At 51.8% G+C, this 15,576-nt stretch overlaps 2 protein-coding genes across 11 annotated transcripts; both read left to right on the top strand.

Moving 5' to 3' along the window:
- Window positions 1–1,713: 1,713 nt before the first annotated feature.
- FLAD1 (flavin adenine dinucleotide synthetase 1) lies at window positions 1,714–8,825 on the top strand. Of its 10 annotated transcripts, none has more exons than XM_043963526.1 (9): window positions 1,714–1,734; window positions 2,218–2,271; window positions 2,651–2,799; window positions 5,014–5,758; window positions 6,276–6,423; window positions 7,175–7,273; window positions 7,385–7,574; window positions 8,415–8,488; window positions 8,575–8,825. In XM_043963526.1, the coding sequence occupies exons 3-9, from the start codon at window positions 2,737–2,739 to the stop codon at window positions 8,708–8,710; spliced, it is 1,455 nt and encodes a 484-aa protein (XP_043819461.1). In that variant the 5' UTR covers window positions 1,714–1,734; window positions 2,218–2,271; window positions 2,651–2,736; the 3' UTR covers window positions 8,711–8,825. The 10 variants fall into 10 exon arrangements, with proteins under 10 accessions (XP_043819461.1, XP_043819457.1, XP_043819458.1 ...); XM_043963522.1 differs by lacking the exon at window positions 1,714–1,734 and adding an exon at window positions 1,765–1,899 and having other exon boundaries at window positions 2,218–2,267; XM_043963520.1 differs by lacking the exon at window positions 1,714–1,734 and adding an exon at window positions 1,779–2,029 and having other exon boundaries at window positions 2,218–2,267.
- Window positions 8,826–8,936: 111 nt separating this feature from the next.
- On the top strand, window positions 8,937–13,925 carry LOC122726070 (lens epithelial protein). The gene is made up of 3 exons (XM_043963532.1): window positions 8,937–9,618; window positions 9,705–9,884; window positions 13,409–13,925. Exon 1 carries the CDS (start codon window positions 9,381–9,383, stop codon window positions 9,564–9,566), a length of 186 nt encoding a protein of 61 aa, XP_043819467.1. The 5' UTR covers window positions 8,937–9,380; the 3' UTR covers window positions 9,567–9,618; window positions 9,705–9,884; window positions 13,409–13,925.
- The last annotated feature ends 1,651 nt before the right edge of the window (window positions 13,926–15,576 follow it).

Here is a 15,576-nt window from a genome sequence, read left to right as displayed (position 1 = left end):
CAGCTCTCAATAAAATGCATTAGTCTGTCACTTTTTATATTTGTGTCTCCAGCCAAAGCATTGCTTCCCTAATTTAGGCATGAATGAAGGGGATAATTCCTTTCATGACAGTTCCCTATATAATCTATGACAAGATTTTTTTCCATCAAACTGAAGTCCCTTTAGTGTAGTGTTGGCAGTCTTCTGAGCTAGAGACCCCCTGAAGTACTGCTTTTCTACCTATTTCTTTGGACATTAATAAAACTATATTAAAGTGTCTGGCCTTAGTAAGAGTCCACAGAGCAGCCGGGCTGAGATCTTGTTCAGTCTTCCACTGACAGAATGCAGGCATGACACAATGGGTAGTTATGGGGGCAGCTAGATGGTGCAGTGGATAAAGCACCAGCCCTGGATTCAAGAGGACCTGAGTTCAAATCTGGCCTCAGACACTTGACACTAGCTGTGTGACACTGGGCAAGTCAACCCTCATTGTCCAGAGAAAAAAAAACAAAACAAAACAATGGGTAGTTATGGGAAAGGGCTAAAAAACTGATAGAAATTCTTAAAAGAAAAAAATTTCAGACACTAAATTGTGTTGGCTTCCAAGTATACCCCTCTGGCTTCCTCCTCTTGAGGTAGAGATTCATGAAGTTGTCCTGCTAAGAAAAAATTACTGGACTTGAGTTCTAGATGGCCTTTGACCAGGTGTGACTGACCTTTGGACTGAGTGGATAAGGATTCAATCGATCTGTCATGCTGTTACTGGTTTTTAAAAATAAGACCACTTCCTCACGACTGTCCTATCATAGAGTTGGGGGAGGGGGGGTTGGTAGCGGGTGAAATAGCTCACGTTTCTATAGTAGTTTAAGGTTTACAAAGGTCTGGAAAAATAAGGCTTGTAGGTTAAGTGATTTACCCAAATCCATACAAGCTACAAAGTGTTAGCTGGCATTTAAGTCCAGCCAGGTGACCCGATTCCAAGTCTAGTACTCTGCAAATTACTGTGACCAGATGCCTAGTTTTCTTAACTTGGGGTCCAATTCCAACAATTTCCCTCAAGTCTTACAACGCTGATGTATCTTGTGGTTGTTACGTTAAGGTTGTAAGCGCCACTCATTAATGTTGCTTAAGCACAAGACTTCGCATAGCAAGCACTCAAACATTGGTCAAATGAATAAAAGACCAAAGAAGTGAACTATGTACTTGACACTGCAGGGAGATTTCCCTTGCTGCTAAGCTTAGCTGGGTGTGGCCAGCGAGTTTTCTTACAGTAGCTTTCTTTAAAAGATAGTTCCAACTGTGGTGTTTTGACAAGGTGCCCAGGGCCGAATTCCTTCCTCTCCCCAAGAGAAATTTGCCTTCTAGAGGTGATGCACTAGCAGGACCCCTGATGCTATGTTAAGCATCCACAGAAAAGTGCTGTGCCCTCTCTCACTTTGGGAAGGGCTCATCCACCAACCCACTACTTGCCCCTTCACCCTCGGGCTGTACACAGTGGGTGAAACTGGTCTCTCTTGGCTGACTGTGTCATTTAGTCACGCGGGGATTCTGCTAAAACAAACCCAAGGCCTTTCCAAGTTCCACCGTCTTTGAAACCCGCCCAGAGGAGGAGGAATCGGTGCTCCTCCCCGTGTCCCGGCACTTCCGGGCGTGACGGCCACGTGCTCTCCCCAACAACAACCTGGTGACTTTCCGGCCCTCTACTCGGGGATCTGCGAGAGACTACGGAGCGCGCCAGTGAAGCCTGAGGGGGCGGTGTGTGGAAGGGGGAAGGGGCGGGGGGGAGAGAGAAACTCAGGCCAATCGGCGGAGAGCGGTTGTGTAGCTGGAGAAGACCGCTGGCTACGGAAGCCGAGTCGGGACAGCTGGGAGAGAGTTATAGGAGACAACTAGAGAAGGGGCAAAGGGGCAAAGAGGCAGGTGAGAGCGGAGAAATCGTGGCCCGAGCGGGGTTGGGGGCACGGTTCGGAAAAGCGCGCTGTCGGGCCCGGAGAAGGGGAGGCATCGCCTCCGCGCGCAGGGCCCAAGGGGCGGGCGATTAAGAACACAGGTAGGTACCCGATCGGCAGAAGCCAGGTTTAAAGGGGCAGAGATTTGAGGGCCGGGGGCTCCAAAAAGGGTCAGTGTGGGGTGGAGAAACTAGCGTCGGACCGCAGCCCATCAGACGTCCCGAGCTTGCCAGCAGCCCTCTGAGAAAACCTTAGAGCTTGTCTAGTCCAACACGCTCTGTTTTTACAGATGGGGAAACGGAGACCCAGAGAGTCCGATGATTTGTCCAAGGTCACACAGTGAGTAAGTAGCAGATCTGGAACCCGAACCCCGGCTATTAGACTTCAATCCAGGGCTGTCCGGTTTTGTTTTTGTTATCGTTATTTAGCACTCCAAGGGCCCTCTTCTCTTTCCTTCCAGGAGAGACTGCTGCCACACAGTGTGGCACTGAGCATCCACTTCTCCTTCTGAACCTCAGTTTCCTCATCTGTAAAATAATTGTACTAGATGCCTGGAGTTGTATTAGGTCCTCCCCAGTGCAGAGTAGTCTACGGTTCTCTGACCCCCAACTTAAGGGCCCCTCACCTCCCCACAATTTTCCTTTTAGTTCCCTCCATTCTAGCCTTGTCTTTCATCAGGTTGATAATCTCTCCACTGAGCCATAGCTCCTGATTTTCTGTAGAGCTGGCGGGACCCTCATGTTTCCGGGTGCTGTCCAGGGGCCTGGGTGGCTACTGGAGGATACTGCCAGATCGAAGAAGCTGGACCATGGCCATGCCCAGAAAAAATGTGACTGCTGGCATCATCATCATCGGAGATGAGATCCTTAAGGTAGGGGTGTGTGTGTGTGTGTGTGCGCGCGCTCGCTCGTGCGCGCTCCTGCTCAAGTGCACACACGCTGGTAGGCAAAACTGCAAGTGTGCACCTGGACACTAAGCAACTCTTCCCTTCTTCCTCTCCTTTCCCACTAAGATAGCTTAATTGATTTGAATTGAAGGGGAGAAATGCTCAAGTTGGCCCAGCTGTGAAAAAGGAAATGAAATTCCCCCAGGGCTACCTAGTCTAAACTTGCAGGTTCCATGACACAGACCTCCCACTGCCACACACACCACCTTACAACGTGACCAAGCCCTCTGCCAAACTGGTTACTTAACTCACCTCCTTGTTCATTTTGCTCAGCCTGGATTCTATAAAACTCCCAAAGGAACTCTGTGTGTGTTGAGGGTGGGAGGGAGAATATGTTATGTATTCATTCATTTCACAAACATTTATTGAGCACCTACTATATATCTAGGACTGCATACTAAGTAGCATGAGTATTGTCTGTACACTTAAAGAAGGAGCATTTTTCAAGTGTTTGCTAAGTGCCCGACACTATGCTAAGTGGTGATATTCATAGAAGCAAAAGCAAAGGTAGGACCTACCTTCAGAGAGCTTATATTCTTTTTTTTTTTTGTCGGGGCAGTTGAGGTTAAGTGACTTGCCTAGGGTCACACAGCTAGTAAGTGTTAAGTGTCTGAGGTCGGATTTGAACTCAGGTCCTCCTGAATCCAGGGCCAATGCTCTGTCCACTTCGCCACCTAGCTGCCCCTGAGAGCTTATATTCTAATGGCAGCTAGGCGACACAGGGGAAGACCCAAAGTCAAATGTGGCCCCAGGCACTTGCTAGCCATGTGACCCTGGGCAAGTCACTGAACCTCTTTGTCTTGGTTTTCTCAATTGTAAAATTGGGATAATATTAGCAGTTATCTCTGGGGTTCATTTGTGAGGATCAAACAGATAATATTTGTAAAAGTTCCAGGCACATAGAAGGTAGTCTGTAATGCTAGTTATTATTATTATTATTATTATTATTATTATCAATAGGGGAAGACAGCTCACAAAAGGAGGCTAAAGGTGGTGAAGGGGAAATTCGACTAGTGTTAGGATAACTAAAGGACAAGGCCACAAGAAGCATGTCTTGAGTAAGTGATGCAGTGCGGTTGAAGCTCCAAAGAGGAAGAGATCACTTCTAAGTGATTAAAGCTGCCCAAAGGAGCCATGTGAGCTGAGGCTTGAAGGTGGAAGGCAGAAATGGTGGGGAGGCCATCACGGGGAGGGAACAGTATGACCAATGGATCGAAGATCCATTCACAAATTCAGTGGGCAGTAAATAGTCTGATTTGGCTGGAATACAGGGCACATGTAGGCGAGCAGTATGTAGCAATGTAGCCAGATCATTGAAGGCCAAGATGAGGAGTTTGGACTGTAGTCAGTGGGAAGTAAGAAGGCACTGAAGGATCTTGACCAGGTTGGTGATGGTCAAGGCAGTGTTTTAGGAGCATTGGTCTCAGTGTCCTATGCAGGATAGGTATAGGGGAGAAGACCAGATGAACCATGGGAATGGTCCAGGGCAGAGGGGATGAAAGATCCCTGACCCAGGATGTTGGCATGAGAATGGAAGCACATTGGACTAATTGGGTTCAAATGTCAGACTGGCCACTTAAAAGCTGGGAGACTTAGAATGGACAGGACTTGACAGCTGATTAGAGGTGAGGGATGAGAGAAAGGAGCATTACATGTCATTCTGCATACAAAGGTCATGAGGAAGGGCAGGTTCTAGGAGAAATATAACTTTATTTTGGACCTAATGAGTTTGCAGTGGTACACCCAAGTGGAGATGTCCAAGGGCAACTGAAGACCTGAGACTGTAGTGCAAAGGAGTAGTTAGTGGTGGAGATAACAGATTGAGGTGTTGTCTTCATGGAGATCACCGTTGAAGCTATGGGACTGGACAGTCTCACCAAAAGAGAAGAGTAGAGGGCTGAGTATATAGCATCATGAATCTGACCCAATGAGTGACTGACTCCATTCCAAATCTTAACCCTAAATGATCTTCCGTTATCCATTGTTTGGCGCTTATCCATTCCTCTCTCCCTCCCTCCCACCCACCTCTATGGTACCTCCTAGAAAGAGACCCTCTTATGCACCAGGTGGGAGTGGCTACTCTCCTTCCACAGAACAAAACATCAGACCTCTTCACCCCCTCTCCCACTTTCCCCCCAGGGCTATACTCAGGATACCAACACCTATTTCCTGTGCCGGACCCTTCGTTCCATGGGTGTCCGGGTGTCCCGGATCTCTGTGGTGCCAGATGAGGTGATGGCCATTGCAGAGGAGGTGGCTTCCTTCTCCACCCGCTTCACCCATGTCCTCACCTCTGGTGGTATTGGACCCACTCACGACGATATCACCTTTGAGGCTGTAGCCCAGGCTTTTGGAGACAAACTGCAGCCCCACCCTGAGTTGGAAGAAGCTGTGAGGGCCCTGGGAGGCACAGGGCAAGAAAAGCTGGTTCAGGTGCCCTCCACTGCCCGTCTCCACTATGGTACTGACTCTGAGACTGGGATGCCCTTCCGATTCCCCCTGGTTTCTGTGCGGAATGTCTACCTCTTCCCGGGCATTCCAGAACTGCAGCAGCGGGTGCTCAGGGGGCTGTCGGATCTCTTCAGGAATGAAGGGATGCAATTCCACCTCCGTGAGTTATACCTGACGATGGAGGAATCGTCAGTCGCTCCCATCCTCACAGAAGCACAGGCCCACTTTGGACGCCGACTTGGCATTGGCTCCTATCCAGACTGGAGTAGCAACTACTACCGGGTTAAGCTGACCCTGGACTCAGATGAGGAGGTGGCAGTGGAAGAAGCCCAGGCCTACCTGGCTGCCCACCTCCCCCCTGGAGCCCTGGTGCCATTTGTGCCCAATGCAGTGGAGCGGGCTGGGGAGGCTGTGTACAGACTAGCCCAGTCAGGTAGGAGGAAGGGAAGTAGCCATTGCATTCCTTTGGCCAGCTCCTGTTTCTGGCAGCAGGTGTTGTTGGGTGGTTTTTTTTATTTGTCTTAGGAATGGGGCCAGTAGCCAGTAGACCTTGTGACAAGAAGTAGGGTTTCTTATCCGTCCCATAACTTTCCTTTCCATCCAGACAGTTCTAGTGGGCAGGTGGTGAGACCTCTACACTGCTGTTGAATGCTACTTGCCTCTGGTTTCTCCAAGGGCAGCCACTTGTCAGGGAAACTATAGAGGAAATGCACGCTTCACAGGCAAAGGGCTGGACTAGAGATGACCTCTTTGGATTTCTTCCAACTCTCACATTTTGTATGTTCTACAGTGCCCAGTGAAGACTGACTTGGTCCTAGTCCCCTGGGGTGGGACCGGTTCAAGGGGTGTTGAGCTATAGAGGGGGCTGGGAAGGTCCTGAGCAATCATCCCATGACCCCTTCTGACGGTTCTTGCATGTGTCTCCCCTGTGCTCCCAACATTCCTGGCAGGGACGCCCCTGGCGAAGAAAGTAGCAGGGGCCTTGAAGACAATGGAGGAGGCCCTGTCTAGGTACAGCCTGACCCAGCTCTGTGTGGGCTTCAACGGGGGAAAGGACTGCACTGCCCTCCTGCACCTCTTCCACGCTGCTGTACAGAGGTACCCCAACCCTGGAGACACATGATCCCCCAGATAGCTGCTCGCCACCAACCAGTGGCTCCCCCTCCCTCCTTCCTGGGTCCGCTCACCCCGTTTCTCCATCCTGGGCATGTGTCAGTCTTGAGAGGGAAGACTGTTTACATTACAGCGATTCAGTAAGAATTTGTAGTAGGGAGCTTTCCCTGTAGGTACAAGGCACTATGCAAGACATTAGGGAAGAAACCCAAGGTTCATTAGATGTGAGCCCTCCCCTCTTGGAGCTTATAGTCTTGTTGGTGTGACACCATTGGAATCCATAGCAACCAAAGAGCAGTAAAACACATTCACTAGGGGCGGCTAGGTGGCGCAGTGGATAGAGCACCAGCCCTGGAGTCAGGAGGACCTGAGTTCAAATCCGGCCTCAGACACTTAACACTTACTAGCTGTGGGACCCTGAGCAAGTCACTTAACCCCAATTGCCTCACTAAAAACAAAACAAAACACATTCACTAAGCAAGTGTTGGATCATGTGCTGTAAAAGATAAATATTTAACAAGTTGGGAGACATATCAGGCTAGGGCTGGCTTCCTGGAGGAAGTGAACCTTAAGCTGGGCCTTGAGAGGTGGGTGTGCAGAATTTGGATATAAGAAGACAAAGGAGGGCATTTCAGAATGGGGTGGGGGAGAGGGCAATGCACACTGTTTTAGGGGGCTCTCTCTACACAAATGGAGGCCTCTGTGGGCCCTAACCCCTCTCACTGCCTACCCAAAGGAAATTCCCAGAGTCCAAGGTCCCACTGCAGATTCTCTACATCCGTAGCATCTCCCCCTTCCCGGAGCTGGAGCAGTTTCTGAAGGAGACAGCCAGAAGGTACTGGGGTCCGGAGTTTGGGGCTGGAAGAGTTGAAGGTTATGGGAGCTAAGAGGAGTGGGGAATTGCTTGATTATGGGTTCAAGAGGTGATTTGGGGGACCCTTTACAGGTATAAGCTGCAGGTCTTACAGGCTGAGGGTGACATGAAGCAGGCATTGAGTGAACTTCGGGCACAGAACCCCCATCTGGAGGCTGTGTTGATGGGTACAAGGAGGACGGATCCTTCATCCCGAAGCCTCAGTCCCCTCAGTCCCACCGACCCAGACTGGCCCCAGTATATGCGCATCAACCCACTACTGGTAAGAAAGAAAGGATTCCCATCTCAAAGGGCCCCTGTCCCACCCTTCACACTCCCATTCTCTCCGTATAGAATGAGACAATGAGTGGAGTTTTGGGAAAACTCAGGAGGGATCAGATAGAAACTAGGACCAGTATACTATTGTTTTTTAAAAACTAGGGGGAGGGGGCAGCTAAGTGGCACAGTGGATAAAGCATTGGCCCTGAATTCAGGAGGACCTGAGTTCAAATCCAGTCCCAGATACTTGACACTAGCTGTGTGACCCTGGGCAAGTCTCTTAACCCTCATTGCCCCACCCAAAAAAAAGAAAGAAAGTAAGTAAGTAAAAACTAGGGGGAGGGGGGCAGCTGGGTGGTGCAGTGGATAAAGCACTGGCCCTGGATTCAGAAGGACATGAGTTCAAATCCAGCCTCAGACACTTAACACTTACTAGTTCTGTGACCCTGGGCAAGTCACTTAACCCCAATTTCCTCACAAAAAAAAAATAGGGGGAGGGAGCTGAGGATGAGGTGCTCTGTCTCACCTGTTATGTATAGGAGAGGATCAGAAGACAGAACAGCCCCTTCCCCTAGGGATCAAGATGGGGAATGGAGTAAGTAGAAATGCTTGGGTTGCAGGGTAGGTGATCTAAACCAAAGCTTCTTAAACTGGGGGTCTGAATGCAACTGAATGTGGAGCTCTCAAAACATTTGGCAACAGTAAAAGGTTATGTATACCTGTTTTATATACCTAAATACTGTAAAAATATCTCAGGCAAAAAGAGATCATGAGTGGAAAAAGTTTAAGAATCCCTGATCTAATACAGCAGTACCTATTCGGTGAACTGATTCTTGCTCCCCAGGACTGGACATATAGAGACATCTGGGATTTCCTCCGTCAACTGTTTGTTCCTTACTGCATCCTGTATGACTGGGGGTAAGAGCTAGTGTGGGGAAGAATGGGATCACTAAAATGGGGACTCAGGTATTTACAGGTACCATGTCTTTCCTCCCTGTCTCCAGCTACACTTCCCTTGGCAGCCGGGAGAATACAAAGAAGAATGTTGCCTTGAAGTACCCAGGCCCTGGGGGATGCCCTGCCTATCGACCAGCCTACCAGTTGGAGAATGAGGATGAGGAACGAAATTCACGAACCTGACTCTGTAAACCGGGTGTTAGACTGAGGGGGGTTTGTCCCCATCTGCTGCTCTGCTATCCCTAGTGCCAGCAGCCCTGCCATCAGTGCTGACCAATAAATATCGCCTGCTACTGTGTCTATTGCTTCTCCTTTCTGGTAGTCAAAGCGACCATGGATGTGGTTCCGACCCCCTCTTCTTCAAAGCCCCCCTCTTCTTCAAAGCTTCGGCCGAGCCCCACCCTCAAAGACCCAGGGGTTGGGCCGCCTCCTCTTTGCCTAGACATTCTTGACATTGAGTAGGTAGAACCCACAGGGCAGAATGGGAGTGGAGGAGGGGGAGGGGGCTGGATGGGCTTGAGCTGACTCTGATGCTTCTCGATGCCAACATCAGCAGGGCTCCACGTGAGGATATATGACCTGGGGAGGAGGGAGCGAGGCCAATGGGTAGCTTGGCAGGATGCCCAGGCTTCTCCTACACAGTGAGGGGAGGGACAAGGGGTCAGATATTCCCCTTCCAACTCCCACCCAGCCCAGGCTGACACAGCCAATTATTCCCCATTCCAGAATCTCCCCTCACCTCATCCAGGGGTTTTGTCTCTGCCAGTCATGAGGGCATCCAGTGGCCAGGGTAGGAGAATGCTTATAAAGGCCAAGGGAGTTGGCCCCCTTTCTCCCACTGAGAACTATCTCCATGCAACCGAGGGCTGTCCCCGTAGCCCAGGCCTTGCCCTTCTCTCTCAGCCAGGCCCTTCATGATGCTGGACTCCGATTGCCTGTCACCAAGATGGGCACAAGCTGGGGAGTAGTCCATCGATTCCTAAAGGAAGTGGCTTATATCCTTCTCTGCTGCTGGTGTATTAAGGAGCTGCTAGACTAGCCCAGGTATTCAGGACTCTCCCTGCCCACCGCCATCCATGACACTATCCGAGGTACTCTCAGGAGGGCACAGTGGGGACAAGACTTTAGCTTTCTTGGCAATGTTCCTTCTTCTGAGCCTACCCTTCTCTCCTTCTAGTGCCTCCTTCATCTGCGAGACTCCTTGTGTCCTCTGTGCTTACCTGAGGGTACCAATAAATGAATGAAGTTCAATGCCTACCGTGAGCTGTGTGGGCTTTCAGCCTCTTTCAACTCTGGGGCCATTTGATTTCTAGCCCCTCTGGACAATCAGCCAATTCCCTGCACAGGCAGGATCTCAGTGAGTTGATACAGGGGGAGGGCAAAGTAGTTCATAGGAATAAGGAGGTAGGAAATACTCTGTCTTGTGCAAGGTTGGGTTTTTGGCTTGTTTTTTTGGTGTTGGAGTTTTGGTTTATTTTTTTCTGTTAGGGAAACATTACCCTTGATAAAGGGGTGGATGGGGGGCGCCAATGGCATAGTATTATGGGCCCCTCCCTGTCTGGCATTGCTACTGCACTCAAAAGCTTCTCTATCTCAGATATAGCACACACCACCTTCCTGTGCAAAAATGCCAGGGATAGGATGCCTCTCCCTCAGGACCCTGGATTCCATTATCCTCTCTGTCAAAATGTAGAAAAAGGGATAGAAGCTCAGTCCTTGTTCTTGGTGTAGCATAGGAAATGAGACCAGGATAGTGGAGAAGAGAGAAGCGGCTCCCACAATCCAATCTACCCCTTCTGTTCCCTTCACAAGGGCCTGGCCCCCATTTTGCCCTAACCTACCCTGTGACTCAGGCCCTGGCCTCCTGCCTCTACCAGGCCCTTTCCTGTCTCCCGACCTATGACCAACCCCACTCCACCCAGCTGGAGTTGGGACATTGCCCAAAGGAGGGAGCGGGGGTATAGTCTGAGTACGGGGGGCTAAGAAAGGAACCTATGCCAGGGGAATGGAGTGGGCAATGGGATGCTTGGCAAAGGGGACTTTGGGGAAGTGGTGGGTGGAGATGGGCAGAGCTGTGGTCTGTGAGAGAAAAAAAAAGGCAGAAAAAGAAGTAGTGACGGAGAGAAATTCATGTGTAATTTGAGCTGGGGGAGGGGGGGTGGTTACTTTGGAGGGTGAGACCTGGCAGCTGGAGGGGATATGGTTAGGAATCAGAGCCTTTCTTTCCCCCCACTTCCATTCCCTCCTCTCATTGCACTCACAACAAATATATTCTCTTTTCTTTGTTCTTGATGAACCTGGTGTTGAGAACAATAAAACACTCTCCCTGCCTCTCCAGCTTAGTAGGGAAGTGGGTTGGTTTTCTCTCTACTACTCCCCTTTCTGCCACCTCCACGTTCCCACGCTTACAGGTGGAGAGAGGAGAGGAAGGCAATTCTGCTCCCCTTCTTTTACCTTCCACCCTTCTGGCTGCTAATCCCTATCTAAAGATACCTATGGGCCATAGTTGACATAGTTTTACAATGTAACGGTCATTATGTTTTATTGTATTTTTAAATTATTTTGTTAAATATTCCCCAATTTGAATCTGGTTCTGAGGCACTAGGGACTGTTGAGGCAGGAGAGTGTTTTACATAAGCACCTTCTATCCACTTCCCACAAAGAGTACTTGCCTTCCCAGCTGTCTTCCGTAGGGTCCTCTGGGTAGGGGGAAGGCAGTTTAGTTAGGAGAGTTGGGGTAATAGACAAAGGCTAACGGTAGCCAAGCTTTCAGTCCACCTAGGAAACGCTATAAGGGGTTCTTTTTAATATAACTTTTCAAAACCGCACATAAAGTGCCAGAAAATTCTGCTCTCCGTGACCGCTAGCTATTTTATGAAGCCGAGTTTCATTTGTCACAAGCCTTGAAGGAGCAATATTAATACACTGTCCACCAACTAACTGTAGGGCGCTTATTTGGGTGTTTTGGACTCGGGGGTGACCGGAGAGTGAATGTTGTCTATGTTTCTCCTACCCAGTGCCCTAGTGGGCAGTGCCGAAGTCCACACTCTGTGTAACTGTGTAACTGCGCTTTGAGGCGCAGGGGTCCTGGGGATGCGAATGGGCTTCCCCGGCAGACAGAGGGGGCTTTCCGAGGCGGCGTTCGGAGCAGCGCGGACATCTAGTGGCTTTCCAGGGGAACTGGAGCAACCTGGGAAATTGGAAGCTAGACGTGGAGAGAGGGGGACCATGGGGCGAGAACCCAGATCCGAAAGGGACCCTCTAGGAATCCCCTAGGAAGAGGAAAAACGGAGCGCTAGCCTGGGCTTCACAGCCATTCCACTGGGGGGCCCATGGTGGAGTCTTGGACCCCTGGATTGAGAGGAGGAAAGGTATTACTTTACTGCGTGAATAAACTAGATATCAGTTTCAAAAAAGAACAACAAAAACCAGACCCTTGGCATCCAGTGTCTTCCAAATTGCGAGATCGGGCAGGGGTCACTGGTGGCTATAGACAGTGGACCCCCCCAGCAGCATCTTTTTTTGCATATATTTGCATCTTAGTTACATCTGAGTCATTTCCTTTATGAAACCCCCCCCTTCCCTACTTCTTCCCCCCCCCCGTCCCCTTCCTAATACCTTTCTCGAATTCTCCCAGAATTCCTTCCCTCTTCCCTCCCTTCCCAACCCCTCAAAGTCCTGCCTTCTTCCTCAGGCTTTCGCCCTCAATCCCTTTCTCTCTTCAACCTCAATTCCTATCTACGACTCTTAAGAATCCTGGTCTCCAAGATTAATCCTATCCAGAACAACTGGTTTCTACTCCCTCCTGACCAGCGCCCCCTGCAGTCCAGTGGAGGGCAGAAGGGGTAAGGGTGAGGAATGGGGCGGGGTCTATTTTCACCACCCGCCTCCCCCACCCCACCCCCCTAGTAGTTTTGGAAACTTGTTCCCCAGAGCTTCCTGAGGCTAAATTTAAATTTACCTGCCTAGGCCCTGGGGGGCGCAAAGATCCCAGCGGAGATTAGAGCGCCGGAGTAGACGGCTCTGCACCCGAGGCTCGGAATAGGCACCGGAGTTATAAATAGAGCCGCCCGCAGATGCTAGTGGGGGGAGACTGAGGGAAGGGGAGGGTGCCCCCCCTGGCAGCCGCGGCCCCTTCAGGTGGGTTGGGCGGTCGCAGTGGGAGCGCTGGGGGGGCGGCGGCTGGGGGGGGCTGCGGTCTGGGCGCCCCCAGCGGTTTCCTGGGCGGCTGGTACTTCGAGGGAAGCGGTGGAGGCAGTGGGGGCCAGAAGTTGGGGTGGGCGCAGCAGGTATATTGACTTGGATTCCCAGCTTCTCTACTAGGGGTGAGTGGACCCCCAATACCCAAATGCAGGCCTTCCAGACCAGCAGTCCTGTAGAACCCTTTCCCTCCTCACCCCAAAACATATTTCCCTAGTTCACGGAGCGTTTATCCCCAACCATGTATGTACTTTCTTGGCTTCCCCTTCTTCTGATCTTTACTTCCATCTCAGAGGGTGGGATGCCAACTCCCAATGCCAACTCCATTCTCTAGACGAAGATCCTTATTTTCCCGTTTATTTATCCCACGCCTCACCCTGCTCTCTCCTCCATCCCCAGGTGGTTATCTGGATGGGTATTTTAGGTCTTCTTGGTCTAGAAAGGGAGAGAGGAGAGGGGGAGGATTAAGCTCAGGCCTGGGGAGTCTAGAGTTTTTCTCCCAGCCACTTCCCCCTGGAGGCACCTGCAGGTCTCTCACGGCACCTATCGTCCAGTTCCAGCCCAGCCCAGGCCCGACTGGCAGGCCAAGGTGTCAAGAGGCCTTAGAAGGACGGGGTTTTGGCGGATGGTGGGGGAGGGAGGGTTGGGGAACGGCAAGAAGTCTACGTTTTTCTGCTTCAGATGGCGAAAAGCCGGACTATTTAGTCTGGATTCCATGTCCCACCTTCCACCATCGGAGCCGGGATCCCGGGAGAGCCGTAGGACGCGGAGACTGTAGAAACTGTAAGGAAAGGAAGACGTGGAAGGTCGAAGGGAATTGGATGGATTGGGGGTGGGGAGAGGCTGCGGAGAATAGAAAAATGAAGTTAGAGGCCAAGCAAAAGGAGAGAACAGGAATGATTCGGATTCTTAGGGAAATGAAGAATCGAAATTCCTCCTAAGGGACCAAGATGCTACCCACCCCCATACTCAAGCCTTGGGAAGCAGGGGGATAGCTGGTAGCGGAGGCTGGACTCTCGGCCTGGCGCCTGGCTTCCTACATCAATCTAGGAGGTCACAGCAACCTTCCCTGTCCCTTAGTAGCGTGACCTTGAGCAAGTTACCTGTGACTGTTTCCTCATCTGTAAAATGGGGATACTAATGTACGTAACGCCTACCTCACAGAATTGTTGCGAGGTCCAAGTGAGACAATGTTTGTAAGGTGCTTTGCAAATTTCAAAGTGCTATAATAAATATCTATTTTTACTTATATCGGTATTTCTTGTGTCAGTTTGTCCTTGGCCCTCCCTACCTTATGCGTGCCCTCTCTCTACTGACTGTTCAACTCTACCCCTGGCATAGCCCCTTCTAGATTTCGAATGTGCCCCTGGCACTGCCCCCTCTAGCCTGGCACCGGCCCTTCCCCAGGCCAGCCTGTCCCAGGAGGTAGGGAAGAAAGGAAGAAACCCCGGCCTGGACCCAACTCCTTCCAAGCCCTTACCAACCGGACTCTGTCCGCTGAGGCCGGGAAGAAAACCCGGAGAAACTCCCTGACCATCTACAGAGGGACTGGGGCGGGTGTGGGGGGGTGGGGTGTGGGGAACGGATGGAAAACCTGGAGCGGATCTCCCGAATCAGTGTTCCCACCCCTTTCCCCCTCCCCCTCAAATGCCCCAGAACCTCACCCCCCCTCATTCTCCAGTGAGATAATGTCTGGGGGGTGGGGGGCTGTTTGCCTTGGCCTGGGCCCTCTGGGGCGCCTCACACTTTCCGCCCCTGGCTGGGGCGCAGGGCAGCGGCCCCGAGGCTGAGTCATGGCCGGCTAGGGAGGGAGTGTGGATGAGGGAGGGGCCCGGACCCGAGCTCCTCCCCTCCCCCTAGCCAGGGGGATCCCGGGTCAGCCGGGGGTGAGGGAGTGGGGCCCCGCGACGCCGCCCATTGTGGTCCAACAGGTTCAGCTAGTGTCCCGCGAAGCCACCTGCTGGGGGGGGGGAGCCCCCGGGCCGAGGAAAGAAAGGGAAAAAAGGGTAGGAAAAGAGCGAATCTGACCCGGTTCGGCCTGGCCAGAATGGGAAGAGAACCTGGCCAGCTTGACTGGGGTGGGAGGGGTCCTTCAGGGAGCGGGAGGCGCCAGGCTCCTAACGGAGCCTCCCAGTCCGCTCCTGTACCTTTGGTTGGGGACAGGGTGAAGTACAAAGTGCCCTCCCTCAGGTGGCTGTCCTGCCACAAACTCACTCGCCTCTACCCAGATTCCCCCCTCAAAGCTTTAGTCCCTGGGTTGCGTTCCGGCCAGGATATTCCTCCACAATGGCCTCAGTTTCCCCAATTATCGAAAGGTGAAAGTAATTCAAGGCTCTCAAGCTAACAGAGGAGGGGCGGGGAGAAGAAGCAACGTGCCATCTTCATTCCCCCGCCCCCTGCCATGAACCCAGCCCCTCCCCGCTGGCAGTGCCAAGGCCGCAGCCGGGCACAGGGCTGGAACTCAAAGGCCGAGTCCTGCCTTCGGGTTTAGCCTAGGCGTAGGTCCCCATCCCGTGGGGTACCGTCACGCGTGTGGGAGGGACACGTAATGAAGTCTCCAAGGCCAGACCCCTTCCCTCCAGTCTAAGGGGGATGGGAGGGGGGGTGAGGGACATGGATCTTAGGCCTTGGCCATTGGTGACTCCACCCTCCCCCTCCCTCCCTCCTTCTGCTGGGCTTCTGCTGTGACCTGATTATTTCCCCTGCTCTGGTTTACCACCCTTCTCTCGCCCTACACAGAGTCCCTGATTCCGCCCCCAATCAATCCCCCCCCTTCCATTAACTCCTTCACAAACCACTTCCCTCCCTTTTGCTGTCCCACCCTTTGGGGAGCCCTTTGGGTTGGGATG

The sequence above is a fragment of the Dromiciops gliroides genome, chromosome 4, assembly GCF_019393635.1.
Source record: "Dromiciops gliroides isolate mDroGli1 chromosome 4, mDroGli1.pri, whole genome shotgun sequence".
Lineage (NCBI taxonomy): Eukaryota > Metazoa > Chordata > Mammalia > Microbiotheria > Microbiotheriidae > Dromiciops > Dromiciops gliroides.
The sequence above is the reverse complement of the archived record's forward strand: the minus strand, read 5'-3'. Positions and strand labels throughout refer to the sequence as shown.